The 12,509-nt window shown below is 47.4% G+C and overlaps 1 protein-coding gene across 1 annotated transcript in view; it reads right to left on the reverse strand.

Moving 5' to 3' along the window:
- Mical2 (microtubule associated monooxygenase, calponin and LIM domain containing 2) overlaps window positions 1-12,509 on the reverse strand; it is a 189,494-nt gene that overhangs the window by 26,010 nt on the left and 150,975 nt on the right. Inside the window, exons 28-30 of the mRNA XM_052201087.1 lie at window positions 10,126-10,200; window positions 5,800-5,948; window positions 3,962-5,267 (exon numbers count right to left, since the gene is read on the reverse strand). Coding sequence (XP_052057047.1) covers window positions 3,962-5,267; window positions 5,800-5,948; window positions 10,126-10,200 — 1,530 coding nt within the window. The remainder of the gene's footprint in view (window positions 1-3,961; window positions 5,268-5,799; window positions 5,949-10,125; window positions 10,201-12,509) is intronic.

Genomic DNA, 12,509 nt, shown 5'->3' on the forward strand with positions numbered 1-12,509 from the left:
TCTGACAACCATGCGTTCCCTGCCAGGAGAGCTCAGTGAATACAGGAGCATGAGAACCTGAGCTTGTAGCCCCAGAACTCACATAAAGCCAGGTCTATACAGCTGTAATCCCAGAGCCTCTACTGTGAGACGGGGGTGGGGGTGGGGTGGGTGCAGAAACAAGACAAGCCCTGGAGGTTTGAAGACCAGCTAGCCTGATGTACACAGCAACCACAAAACCCTCTCCTAGGGCTGGAGAGAAGACTCAGCAGTTAAGGAAGGGCTCTGCTGCTCTTCCAGAGGACTTGGGTTCAGTGTTTAGTACCCATGCACAGCTCACAACTGTGACTCCAGTTCCACAGGATCTGACACCGTCTTTGGGTACTGCATGTACTTGGTCCATATACATACATGCAAGCAAAACACCTACACACATAAGATAAAATTAAAATCTCAAAAGGCGACCCTCTTCTAAACAAGGTAGATGTGGACCAGCCCCCAATGCTGTTCTTTGATCTCCACTTGTGTGCCATGCACTCACAGGCTCGTATTCACACACATAATCATACATAATCATACACACACACACACACACACACATGGGGGGCGGGGGGAAGGAGAGAGAGAATAACATAATAAATAGGAAAGAAATATATTTTTGACTCAAAAAGTTATAGGACCAAAGCAATAAAAAAAATTGAAACAACTCTTGTTAGGAGTGTTAACTCCCCTCTTTGTGATTGATAAAATAATCAAGCTAGTGTAAGAGTTCGTACTCTGAGCATTTTTTAAAAACCACATTTTTAAGGTTTGTTTTTATTTTTATGTACTTTATGTGAGTGCTCTGCTGCATGTACACACAAATGCCAGAAGAGGGCAGCAGATCTCTTTACAGATGGTTGTGAGCCACCATGTGGGTGCTGGGAATGAACTCAGAACCTCTGGAAGAGCAGCCAGGGCTCTTAACCTCTGAGCCATCTTTTAGCCTGAGCATGATTGGACAACTGAAACACAACACACTCCACAGTATGGGCACTACTTCATTCAACAACAAAACCCCATAGAACAAAAACACCCTCCCCATGCCATTATGTATAGATACTACATTTTCTACATTATATATATTTCTACAATATATATATACATATATATATTTTCTACATTATATACTATATTATATAAATATAATTATCCTAATTATCATATAATTAGTATATGGTAAATATACTATATTTATCCATCTGGGTGTGTGTGTGTGTGTGTGTGTTTGTGTGTGTGTGTGTGTGTGTGTGTGTGTGTGTCTGTGTCCCATTGGTTTTGTTTGGCTTTTGAGACAGAGTCTCAGTGTAGTTCAAACTGGCCTCAACCTCTCAGTTCTCCAGCCCAAGTGCAGACTACAGGCATATGTCCCCATGTTCGGGTATCTCCGTCTGTTGATGGGCACCTAGGCTGACTCTCTAACCTGGCTGTTCTGAATGCCCCCGCAGTGTGTGCGTGGGTGTGCAGGGCTATTATGTGTTGACTTTGTTCTAGGTGTGTAAGTAGGCGTGGTACCCCTGGATCTTTGGTAGCTCCCATTCCACTGTTTAAGGGACCTTCATATTGAGTCCCCCAGTAGCTGAGCTAATTTATAATCCTGTTAATAGTATAGAAGGGCTCTCATGCTTGTCCCAACTCCACCCTCATTGGCCAGCATTTGCAGTTTCCTTGGTGGCTCTGATGACAGCCCTACTGACCAGGGTGAGAGGGGATCTTAGTTTTGATTGCATTTCTCTGATGGTTAAATATGTGGAACATTTTATGTGTTTACTGGAAATTTATTCTTCTGTCCTGTTCACGTGTCCATTTATTGATTAGATTATTTGTTGTTTGGGTGTTTGATGTTTTGAGTTCTTGATTCTGCTATGACTCTCCAATCAGATGAATAGTTGGCAAAGGTTTCTTTGCCTTTTTACTGCTAGCAGGTTCTTTTAGGTATGCAGAAGCTTTCTAATCAGATGGATACATTCATGTTTGTGAAAATAGATTGAGTTCCCAGCTACTTTTTTTTTTCATTGTTTTTTTAAAGATAAAGTCTCACTATGTAGCCCAGGTTTGCCTCAAACTCATATTCTTTTTGCTTCAGAGTTATGAGTATTTAGGATTACAGGCTGCGCTGCCACACCCAACCACACGCCCTTTAGTTTTAAAGCAGATAAATGTATTATCTATTAAAACCTATTACAGGGAGCTGGAGAGATGGCCCAGTTAAGAACATTTGTTGCTCTTGCAAAGGATCCAGGTTTGATTCCCAGAATCCATACAATGGCTCACAACCATTTGTAGCTCCAGTCCCGAGGGGACCAGATAACCTCGTCTGGCCTCTATTGGTACCAAGCATACACATGGTATACAGACATATATGTAGGCAAAACATGTATATGCATAAAGAATGAATAAAACTAAAATCAAATGTATATGTAATAAATGAAATTTTATGGTGTGATTTTAAAGGAATCCTTATATCTCAAGTTACCTATGCTTATTCCAAACTCAGCTGCAAGTAAGTTCTCTTGTTAATTTACACAGATGTTTGATTAGGATGCAGAGAAGAGAAATAATTAGTTGCTTGGAAACTGATTTTCCCTTAAGAGTTAAAAAAAAATTTAAGAGGCAAAAATATAAAGAAAACCAGAATGTTTGAAAGCTGAAAATAACAGGACCACAATTTGTTTAAAGCAATCCAACGAACATTCAACCACTAAAGAACTCACTGTGCAAGACAGTGCAGTGGGTAAGAATGTTGCTTGCCGTGCTAACGTGGGCACCTGGGTTAACATCCCCGTGTAAAAGGCTGCCGGGGCTACGCTCACTCCTCTAATCCTGGCGTTGTAGGGGAGTGGCCTGGAGGATCATGGGGCTTACTGGCTTCCAGCCTAGATCCAGGTTCAGACCCTGTCTTCAGGGAGTAATAGACCAGGACACACAGCAACCTCTTCTAGCCTAGACTGTACATGGATGGACACATCCACATACGTGCACACGAACCACACATTCACACACCCATAGTAACAATAAAAAAAAAGCCACGTATGCTCTTAAACTATTCCTAACGAAATACATTTCATTTTGGCAAGGTGCAAAAACATAGCATGTTCTGCTTTTTGTTAGATATTTCCGTACTGTTTGATTACTCTGACTCTTTGATATATTATTAAATAATCAACAAACAACCAGATTTAAATATAAAAGTCTCTATTTTCATTGGTAATCAAACATACAGAAAAGTGGTTAGTAATTCAAAGAAAACAAAAAGGTACATGTGTAAAAATGTCCGACCAGCACCATCCATATGGTATAAATACATTCACCTATAAATATTTTCATATATAAAAATATTATATTGCATATGTACTATAAGTTAAACAGTCAAATAATGGTTCATTAAATGACAACATTGTCATAAAATAGAACATCTTTCAAATTACATTTATATAGACTCTGGTCATTTATATAATACCTAGAATATAAAGTTGATTTTTTAAAAAAATATACAATTATATGTACATCTCAGTAAAAATATTCATATAGTCATACAGAAGGAAACTGGTAGGATTATTAGTTTAACTCTATAATTTCATTTTTCTTCAGATTTCTATTACAAAATCTTCAAGTTTCCTTAAACTTTCAGTTTCATTTATTTGTGTGTGTGTGTGTGTGTGTGTGTGTGTGTGTGTGTACTGGGGGAGAGAGGCACAAATGTGGTGACCACAGGACAACTTGGGGAGTAGGTTTTCTCTCTCCATCCTGTGGGTCCTGGGGATGGAACTCGGGTGGTCAAGCCTGGCAGCAAGAGCTGAGACATCTCACCAGTACCAAGGCTTCACACTTTTGTCAGAATGAATTGGAGAAGTAAGCCAAAGTGCACAGAGTCTGTTAATTCAGGGAGACCACTCACTGCCCAGCACGTCCTCTAGACTAGACTACTAGGAAAGTCACTTACGTGCATCTTGCCCTGTGGAAGAAGGATGTGGCACCTGCCCCGTGGGAGTACTGCCAACAGACTGTACCAGCTTCTCCAAGGATGGGACTCTGTTCCCTGGTGGCCCCTTCTCTTTGGGGCTATTAAAGAAGTCCCCAATGTCCTTTCTTTGTTTGCATTCCTGGAGAAAACTCTCAAAGGATTTGTCTTTGAGGCCAAGGGAGGAAATATCTGAGGCTCCTTTCTTTGGACTGTGAGTGACATCCTGCAAACTCACTTTCTCCAGGAGGGTGGGGACATCTTCAATCTTGCTGTGTGGTGGTACAGATGTGGTTGCAAAGAACATCTTGGATGGACGACTGGGCAAACTCCGGCTACGGAGGATGGGGTCGGGAGGGCTGAGGTCTGAGGCCTGGGCAGCCTTAGATGTTGGAGAAGCCAGAGAGAAGAAGGCTGAAGCCTTCTTGGCCACGTGTCTCCCTGGAGACTGCTGGTCCCCGTCTTTACTGGAACCCAGTTTGCGGAGGCTAAATGAACGAGTAACAGCATGTGGCTGGCCCCTTGGCAAAGTTTTGGACTCTGGTTTAGGGCTGGTCTTCTTTCCAGCTTCAGAATTGGGGCGCAAAGACCTAAGGATGGCATTTGCTATGAGCCTCAGGGGGGACTTGGGTGGAGGCACCTCTCGCTCCTGAGGCGCCTTGACAGCTGGGGTACGCATCCCCCCCAGGGCCTTTCTCTGGGATAGCAGTTTCTCTTTTACTGCCTGAGAGAGTGTAGAGGAGCAGGCTGGCTTCAGGCTACCGCCTTTGCTGTTCTCAGCGCTTTCCTGGGAGAGCCGCTCCCCAGCCTTGGGCTCCTGGGAATGGTCACTCCAGTCTAGCAACTTAGTCTTCTGCTCCTCAGTGAGGACTAATTTCTTCAAGCCCAACTTCCTTTCTTTGAACAGCTCTGGTCCACCTGGCTGTCCTGTCCTGGATTCCTCATTCAAGTCTCCTAGGTTCCCTGCAGTGCCAAGAGCTAGGTTTTGATTGGGCAAATACTGGTCCTTCCCTGCAATGGGGTGGGAATCTTGGTGTATGCTTTTGGTGTTCCCAAGAGCCTGTGCTTCCTGGCGGCCCTCAGAAGTTGAAATCTCCTCAGGGCTTCTGAGGCCTTCTCCACTGGGTCCCACCAGGCAGTGTTCTGTGCTCTCCAGCATGGGGCTATGAGGCAGATAGAGGGGCAGTTCCTTCACAATCCCTTGAGCCCTGGCACGTCTGAGGTAGATTGGAGTGGGGTTGACATTGTCTCTGGAGGTCTGCGGGGAGTGGAGGTTGCAAGCTGGCACCTGTGGGAGTGGGTGGAAATCCTGGTTACTTCAAACTCCTTGCCTTTCTTTCTATGGGGGAAGGTGAGGGTCATAGCACACAGCACCTGCCTTCTTCCTCCTGCTCTGAGATACTCAAAGTCAGAAGAAAGCTTTAGAAAGGTCTTTGGCCCTAGTGGCTAGAACTTGCTGGCATCTACCCGCAGTTCTGTAATCAAATCATTCAAGGCTCTAATCAAAGATCATTCAAGGCACCAAAACAGTGGTTCTGAAGCGGTGGATCACAACCCCTTGGGAAGATCAAATGACCCTTCCACAGAGGTCACTTAAGGCCAACAAAAAACACAGATGTTTACGTTACAATTCATAACAGTAGCAAAATTACAGCTATGAAGTAGCAATGAAATAATTTTATAGTTGGGGGGCGGTTATCACAACATGAGGGACTGCACTGAAGGGACACCAATTAGGAAGGTTGAGAACCACTGATTTAGTGAGGCACGTGGCCACTTGGCTTTCCCATCGGTTATGCAGGGGCCTGGTGTGCACTTACCTGAGGAGAGGAGGAATTGTCTGTAGTGTGCCCAGGTACACTGGCTGAAGAAAATGAAGATGACAGGGAAGGTGAAGAAGACAAAGATGGAGCGGGGGGAGGAGGTTCCTTTGGAGGCGACAGTGCTCTTTGGTTCATGGGTGTTAAATCTATGAAGGAAAGAACATATTCCATTTTTACCTTGTTTTTAGCACAAAAGAAAAAGATTGTGGACGGATCCTGTTTTAGGGAGAAGGATGCTGGGGGCTGGACTCAGGGGTTCCTAGTGACTATAACTTGGGACGTGGCAGCAGGCCCCTGAAGGAGTCATGCATGCAGCCTTCTGTAGGGTTGTTCCCAGGAGATGAGAACTCAACCCGCAGAGTGCTCCTTGGAGACCGACATTCACTGCTTACTCGTTCCTGAGGTCAGCTCCTGGGTAGGAGCTGGGATAGCACTAAATCTCTCTGTCAATAAGCCATGTTAAATTTCTTGCCACAAGATGTCAGACCATTAGCTGTGGGCATGGACAGGATAGATGGCTTGGTCCTAATGAAATGGCCTCTTCCTCTTACATGAAGAAAGTCCCTAAAGGGCTCTCAGAGAAGGTGGTTAGCTTGAGATTTTATGGGAACCCAAGGGAGGGAGGTTATACCCATACCAACAGTTCAAATCACACAGAATTAATGGCTCCTTGCCAAACTTCTGTAGTTTAGGGAACATGCAGGAAGTAATGTATCACTTCAGAGGTGTGTGAGAGAGGATGGTGGCTGGCCTCTGGGCAGGAGCACAGTTCTGAACTGTGAAGTCATCTTGTCCTGCAAGAGCAGGATTCTGACAGTACATCCCGGAGGTCATTTGGGCCCACATATACTGACACTTCCTGCCTCTCTTCTTCCTCTTCCCTTCCAACTCAGTAACCTTAAATCTGCAATATCAAATACTTTATCTCCAGGATGGATCATTACAGATAACTTGCATTCAGCTAGATTCAGAAAAAGCAGTCTTTCATGGGCATGCCCGGTGCTTCAACCGCAGGCCACGACAAACAAGACTTGTGGCCCTCAGCAGCATTCCTTAGGCACATCCTGGGACTGTGTGTCTCACTAGATTATTCTCTTACCCAGTACCCCAACTCCCTGCTTCGACTGGCTCAGGTGGCCCATTTAGATTCCTCTTTGGGATGTCCGGCTAGCAGGTTCTAGCTCATTTCTTTGTTCAACACAATTCCCAAAGCTCTGGGTGATAGGCACCTGTTTAGGTGCTCAATCTATTCCTTTGTTACTCTGAGAAAATGTGAGGACCTTAATGACACAGGGTCAGGGATCTTGAAAAGAAAAGAAATAAAAAGAAAAGCTAAGTCTAAGTCACCTCCACCCAAAAAAAGAGTTTCCTACATCTTTTGGGGACGGGGAGGCATTGGTGGACTTTCAGTCTGCCTTTTGCTCTTTTTACACAAAGATTAGCACGTTAGGCAGTACATCCCAGGCGTGGGCTCGGATAAGATGGCTCTGTTTGCACGTGGTCTGTAAGCTCCCATAGGGTACCCCACCCTGTCCCAGGATATTCCTAAGGGAGAAGATAACCGGGGAGCAAGGCTGCTGTGGAGGTGTTTAAGAGGGAGACCCTGGGAAAAAGGCCATCAGCTGCCAGGAACTGACGCAGGGGAGGTGCTGGCCTCCAGCCCATTACCCACACCCCGTCCCAGCCCGCAACATAATGATTCTAGCCTAAAAAGGCAAAACTTGTGAGTGAGTCGTTGTCTTGCTTCCTGCCCCCAGTTACTAAATTCCTGCCAAATTCCTTCTCCCCCTCTTTTTCGCCCCCTCAATCTCCTCTCCCTGCCATCAGCTGAATCAGGCTCCTTAAGTAGCTTCCAAAGTCCCCTCAGCTTCACAGACTGTCCCTTTGTTCCTCTGAGGAGTCACAGGGGACCTTGTGACACAGAGTCAGGGACACCTTGAGGTAGACACAAGCTAGACAGAGAAGTCTTAGGATCTGTAAGATCACGATGTAGAAGCCACCGTCCTCTCCTGCCTCTCGCCCCAGGCTCCACCCTTGCTGGGAGATCTCTGGTCACAAGGTCCTTATACAACATCTTAAAGTCAGAGGTTGCACAAGGCTTGAGGAATGGGGCCTGGAGGCCTGGGTCTCTCTCTTGATTTTGTCCTTGGGCCAAGGCATTGCCCAAGGGCAAGGCATGACTCCAGAGGGGATAGAAAGGTCAGGGAGGAGCTGAGAGATGGGAAATCTCTCCTGTGAGACTGGTCATGTCTTCAAACTCCTCTAAAAGATGGGAAAGGGAACCCCAGGACTCCAATACATTCACACGAGCAAGTTACTTCCAGTGTCCTTATCCAAAAGCACCCACCACCATGCAGACACATGCTAGCTTAGCATGACTCCCATCATTCCCCTCCCCCTGCACACAAACTATCTGGCAAAGATGCCGCTAGACCCTCAGTCTGCTTCAGAGGCAGTGGGATGTCCACCCCAGCCAGGGTGTCTCTAACTCTTGGCTTAGGAGCTCGTTCCGTGTCAACCTCCATCCTCCTCCTCTTCCATGCTTGCTGGGGGACTCAGATGGCCGAGCCAGGGTATCTTATCCTCTGTAGGGCATAGGGTCTGAGTGCTACTGGCTCTCGGGTCCTTTTGTGCCAAAGGGGTTGAAAAGTAGGCCTGAGACAGGAGTACAGTCTTTGTGCCCCTGGGGCAATTATTTGTGTGACCTTCTCTTGTTTTCTTTTGACAATGGTGGCCTTTTCCCCTGATGGTGACGAAGGGATGCCTGTGTTCTATATACTGTTGACTGACAAACCTTGTTCTGGGGCTTAGGGGTTCTTCACTTTTGGGGTTGACTGGGATTCCAAATACCACTGCTTCCCAGCATGAAGGACTCCGTCTTCTCAAAGTCTTGGAGTGCCCTCTAGGGGCAGCATCCTGCAAGCCTGAACCCATATACAGTTTCATTGGGCCTAATCCAGTCTCCAAACTTCTTCCCCTTCTCCCTTTCTCCCTCCCTCTTTTCTCCCTCTCAAACATAAACAAGAACTCCTTTGGACCAGACCTTGCTAGGCCACAGAAACAACAGACTGAAGCCCTGTCTGCACCTAGTGTTACTGTTGCTTGAGACTCACACCTTGTATTCATTTGTAATGGAATGCTAAAGTCTCCAGGGGTGTGCCCAAAGCCCACCTCTGAGTAGTAGAAGTCTGTCTTGCTTCTCTAGAACCCCTGTCCCTGCTGTTTGTCAACCTCCTATCTCACATGCTGGAAGCTTGCTGAGGACATTGGTGATTCTTAGAACTGTTGGGATGGCCTCAGCACTCCGGAGGACTGGCCTGAGAGAGGGATCCTAGTGCTTCTGTTGTGGGGAGACTCCTGGAAACCTTAGTTCCCTCTGTCCTCTCATATTCACCACCTGGGGTGGGGAAGCTCAGAGCTCAGGTGATTCAGGTGTCATCTTAGCGTGTTCCCAGGTGTGCAGGCCTGGTCTAGCTCCAAAGGTGGCCCTTGGCCCAGGTAGACACATGAGGTGGTGAGTCTGGGGGTTGGTGGGAAATGACTCATTGTCCAGGAATCAAGCTGACTTCAGATGGAGAGGGAGTCAGAAGGAGGAAGAGCAGAAGCCCAAGGCCATGTTGGGTCAGCCCTGGCAGATGAAGGAGGGGGAGGGAACATGCAGACTGGGGGAGGCAGAAGGGGGGGATGGGACCAGAGTAGGATGAAGCCTCAGCTTCTCATTCAAGGGCTCCGGAGGAATTCTGTTGTGTGGCTGTGTGCGCATGGGCTGTGTGTGCATGCTCACTAGACCTCTTGTGGGAGCTCTGAAACACCCAAGGGCTAAGATCTGGAGAAAAAATAATCTCTCTCTCTCTCTCTCTCTCTCTCTCTCTCTCTCTCTCTCTCCCCCCTCTCTCTCTGTGTGTGTGTGTGTTTACACTCATATTCTAGTGCAAGCTGCTATCTTCTTGCCTTGGTCACAGTGACACAGAACCAAAGGACAGATTTAGACCAGTTCCTGGTACTTGGCCCTGTTTCCCCTTTCTCATTTCAAACTTGGAGCTCATGGCTGCTATGGCTATAGTCTGGTGAGATCATAGAATCTTAAGGTACTGGAATTTCAGGAGAGAGAGAAAGAGAGAGAGAGAGAGAGAGAGAGAGAGAGAGAGAGAGAGAGAGAGAGAGAGAGAGAGAGAGAGAGAGGTATGATTCCGGTCAGCAGTGGAAATCAAGTCAAGCTAACAGTTTCCCTTGCCCTTGAATCCCACGCTAGGCCAGAGAAGACACCATGTAAGGAGTGAGTGCAACTGCCCTCCCCCACCCCTCCCCCTGCCCATGACTCACTGGACTGGAATCTTCCTCTCCAGTTCTGGTATTTGCTGGAAGTTGGACACTGGAGGCTGTGGGCCCGCTGCAGAGCTGTGGAGGGAATAAGTATTAATTGTGTAGGAGAGGAATGTGTCTCCCGTGGCCTACTCCCCAAAAGTTAGCAAGCAAATGCTTAAGATGGGCTGAGACACTTATAGTGTACTTCTCTAACCTCCTCCCATCATTCACTCATTCATTCATTCATTCATTCATTCATCCATTCACACATACATCCTTCATCAAATACTATATAGGAGGCTGGGGAGATGGTTCAGCAGGTATCCTAGGTTTGATCCCTGAAGCCCAGATTAAATCCTGGGAATGGGAAGAATAGCCCTCCCCAGGGAAGATCACATCAGTTGTCCAAAGCTAACTGGTAAGGCCTGGAAACACATACAAGTAACAATATAAGCAAAACAGGTCATATTTAGGAATATATCTGTATAATACAAATACATACATGTATATAATAACAATTAAGAAAAAAAGAGGCCATAATTTGAAGGAGAGAAGGGAGGGCTGTATAGGAGAGTTTGTAGGGAGGGAAGGTAAAGGAGAAATGTTGTAATTAGATTACAATCTCAGAAAGAAATCTGGCTGTAGAGGCGTGCGTCTGTAATGGCTGCAGTCCTACAGTAAGACTGGAGGATCGGTGGGACACTCACAGCCCACCGGGTGTGCAGTGCACTGCGCAGACACATCAGGAGAGACCCTGCCTCAATGAAGTAGAAAGGGAGAACCAACTCCTGAGAGTTGGGCTCCTGCAGAAGGAAGCACGTTTGCAGGTCCCTGTGTGCTTCCCCTCTGCCTGCTGGGCCTTGAGCAGAGGCACGGCCGCCCCGAACCTGAGAACACATGTGGCATCCAGCTGCATCCTGTTCCTGTGCCCGGCTCTCATGACAGGCCCTGCGCTTCCATCATAGAGAGAGGAGGGGCCTGGGTGCACATGTGAGGGGCAGAAGGTAGAACTGGGAGGTGTGGGGCAGAAAAGAGACCCCCAGGAGGGGTCTGGGTATGGGAGAATGAACAGGAAAGATTTGAACACAGAACTCTTTGGACCCAACACCTCACCAGAGACTGTTCTCTCACCTCACCTAGACACCCCTCCACCCCTGTGAGCTGACCAGGAGCACTGCCATGCCAGCTACTACCTGGGTTTCCTTTCTCAGGACAAGATCCTTCAGCTCCTTAGGGTGTCTGCTTTAGACTCGGTGGGATAGTGGAACTGCCGCCTCAGGTGCCCCACTGGTGGTAAAAGGCCACAGCTTTACCTTAGTGAGGTCATAATACAACTGGAGCCCTAGGTCAGACACCCGACCCCATGGGTTCTGTGATGCTGGCGTTGAGACATGGCCCTGTAGGCTAAGGCAGTTGAATGCCCAGTCCCCAGTGAGTGGCCTTGCTGGAGGAAGTGTGTCACCGAGAAGGCCGGACTCTGAGTGTATGGCCTCACCCTCCTTCCCTGTCACTTTCTACTTCGTGTTTCTCATTGGAGAGGTGAAGTGAGCTCTCGGCTCCTTGCTGGCAGCCATGCCTGCCTGTCACCTGCTGTGGTGCCTCTGTGCCATGCTGGACTCTCATCCCTCTGAGCTGTAAGCCCAAATAAACCCATCCTTTTCTGAGTTTGTCCTGGCCATGGTGCTTTACCCAGATGTCAAGCTTGCCCTAGAGAACGTGAGCAGACACCATGGTGAGAGCGCAGGGGAGCATCTTACACGTCACAAAGGGAGCGTCCTACATGTTACAAAGCGAGCACTTGAGCCCATCTTTGGGGCTCTGATGTGAGCTCTGGGTTTACTGAAGATCTGGGTCAGGAGGCAAGAGGACAAAGTCCCCCTGTGGGCTGGTTAATCAGTGCTCTGCTCTGGCTCTGCACAGTGACTAGACGCATCATTGTGCTTGAGAGGACAGGCCACGCCCTACCGATGATCATGATCATCACAGTAACCTGTTTGCCATGCTCTGCTGCTCTGGAATCTAAGGGGTGACTGCAGGTTAGGACAGTGACTAGAAATGGGGAGACTTCTTTGGAGGCCTGGAAGAGGACGTTATAAAGGCTAAACATAAGCCAGGATCACTCTTTATGCCTCAGCCTTGGTGGGTGGGAGAGATGGGGTAATATCATTTAGTTCGACACAGTTGCTTCGGAAGTGATTGACACGCAGGGGTCTGGCCCAAAGCTTGGACAAGGGTAGAAGCAAATTCAAGCAGAAGGGCCAGGTGTACCTTGCTCTGCATTACTCTATGGACCCAAGCGAGGAGCAGCATTTTTCTCTTAATTTTGAGATTATAATATAATCACACCATCCCTGCCCTCTTTCCTCCCTCTGGACCTTCCCATATTCCATTCTTTGCCTTCT

Source organism: Apodemus sylvaticus, chromosome 1, assembly GCF_947179515.1.
Source record: "Apodemus sylvaticus chromosome 1, mApoSyl1.1, whole genome shotgun sequence".
In the NCBI taxonomy this organism is placed as follows: domain Eukaryota; kingdom Metazoa; phylum Chordata; class Mammalia; order Rodentia; family Muridae; genus Apodemus; species Apodemus sylvaticus.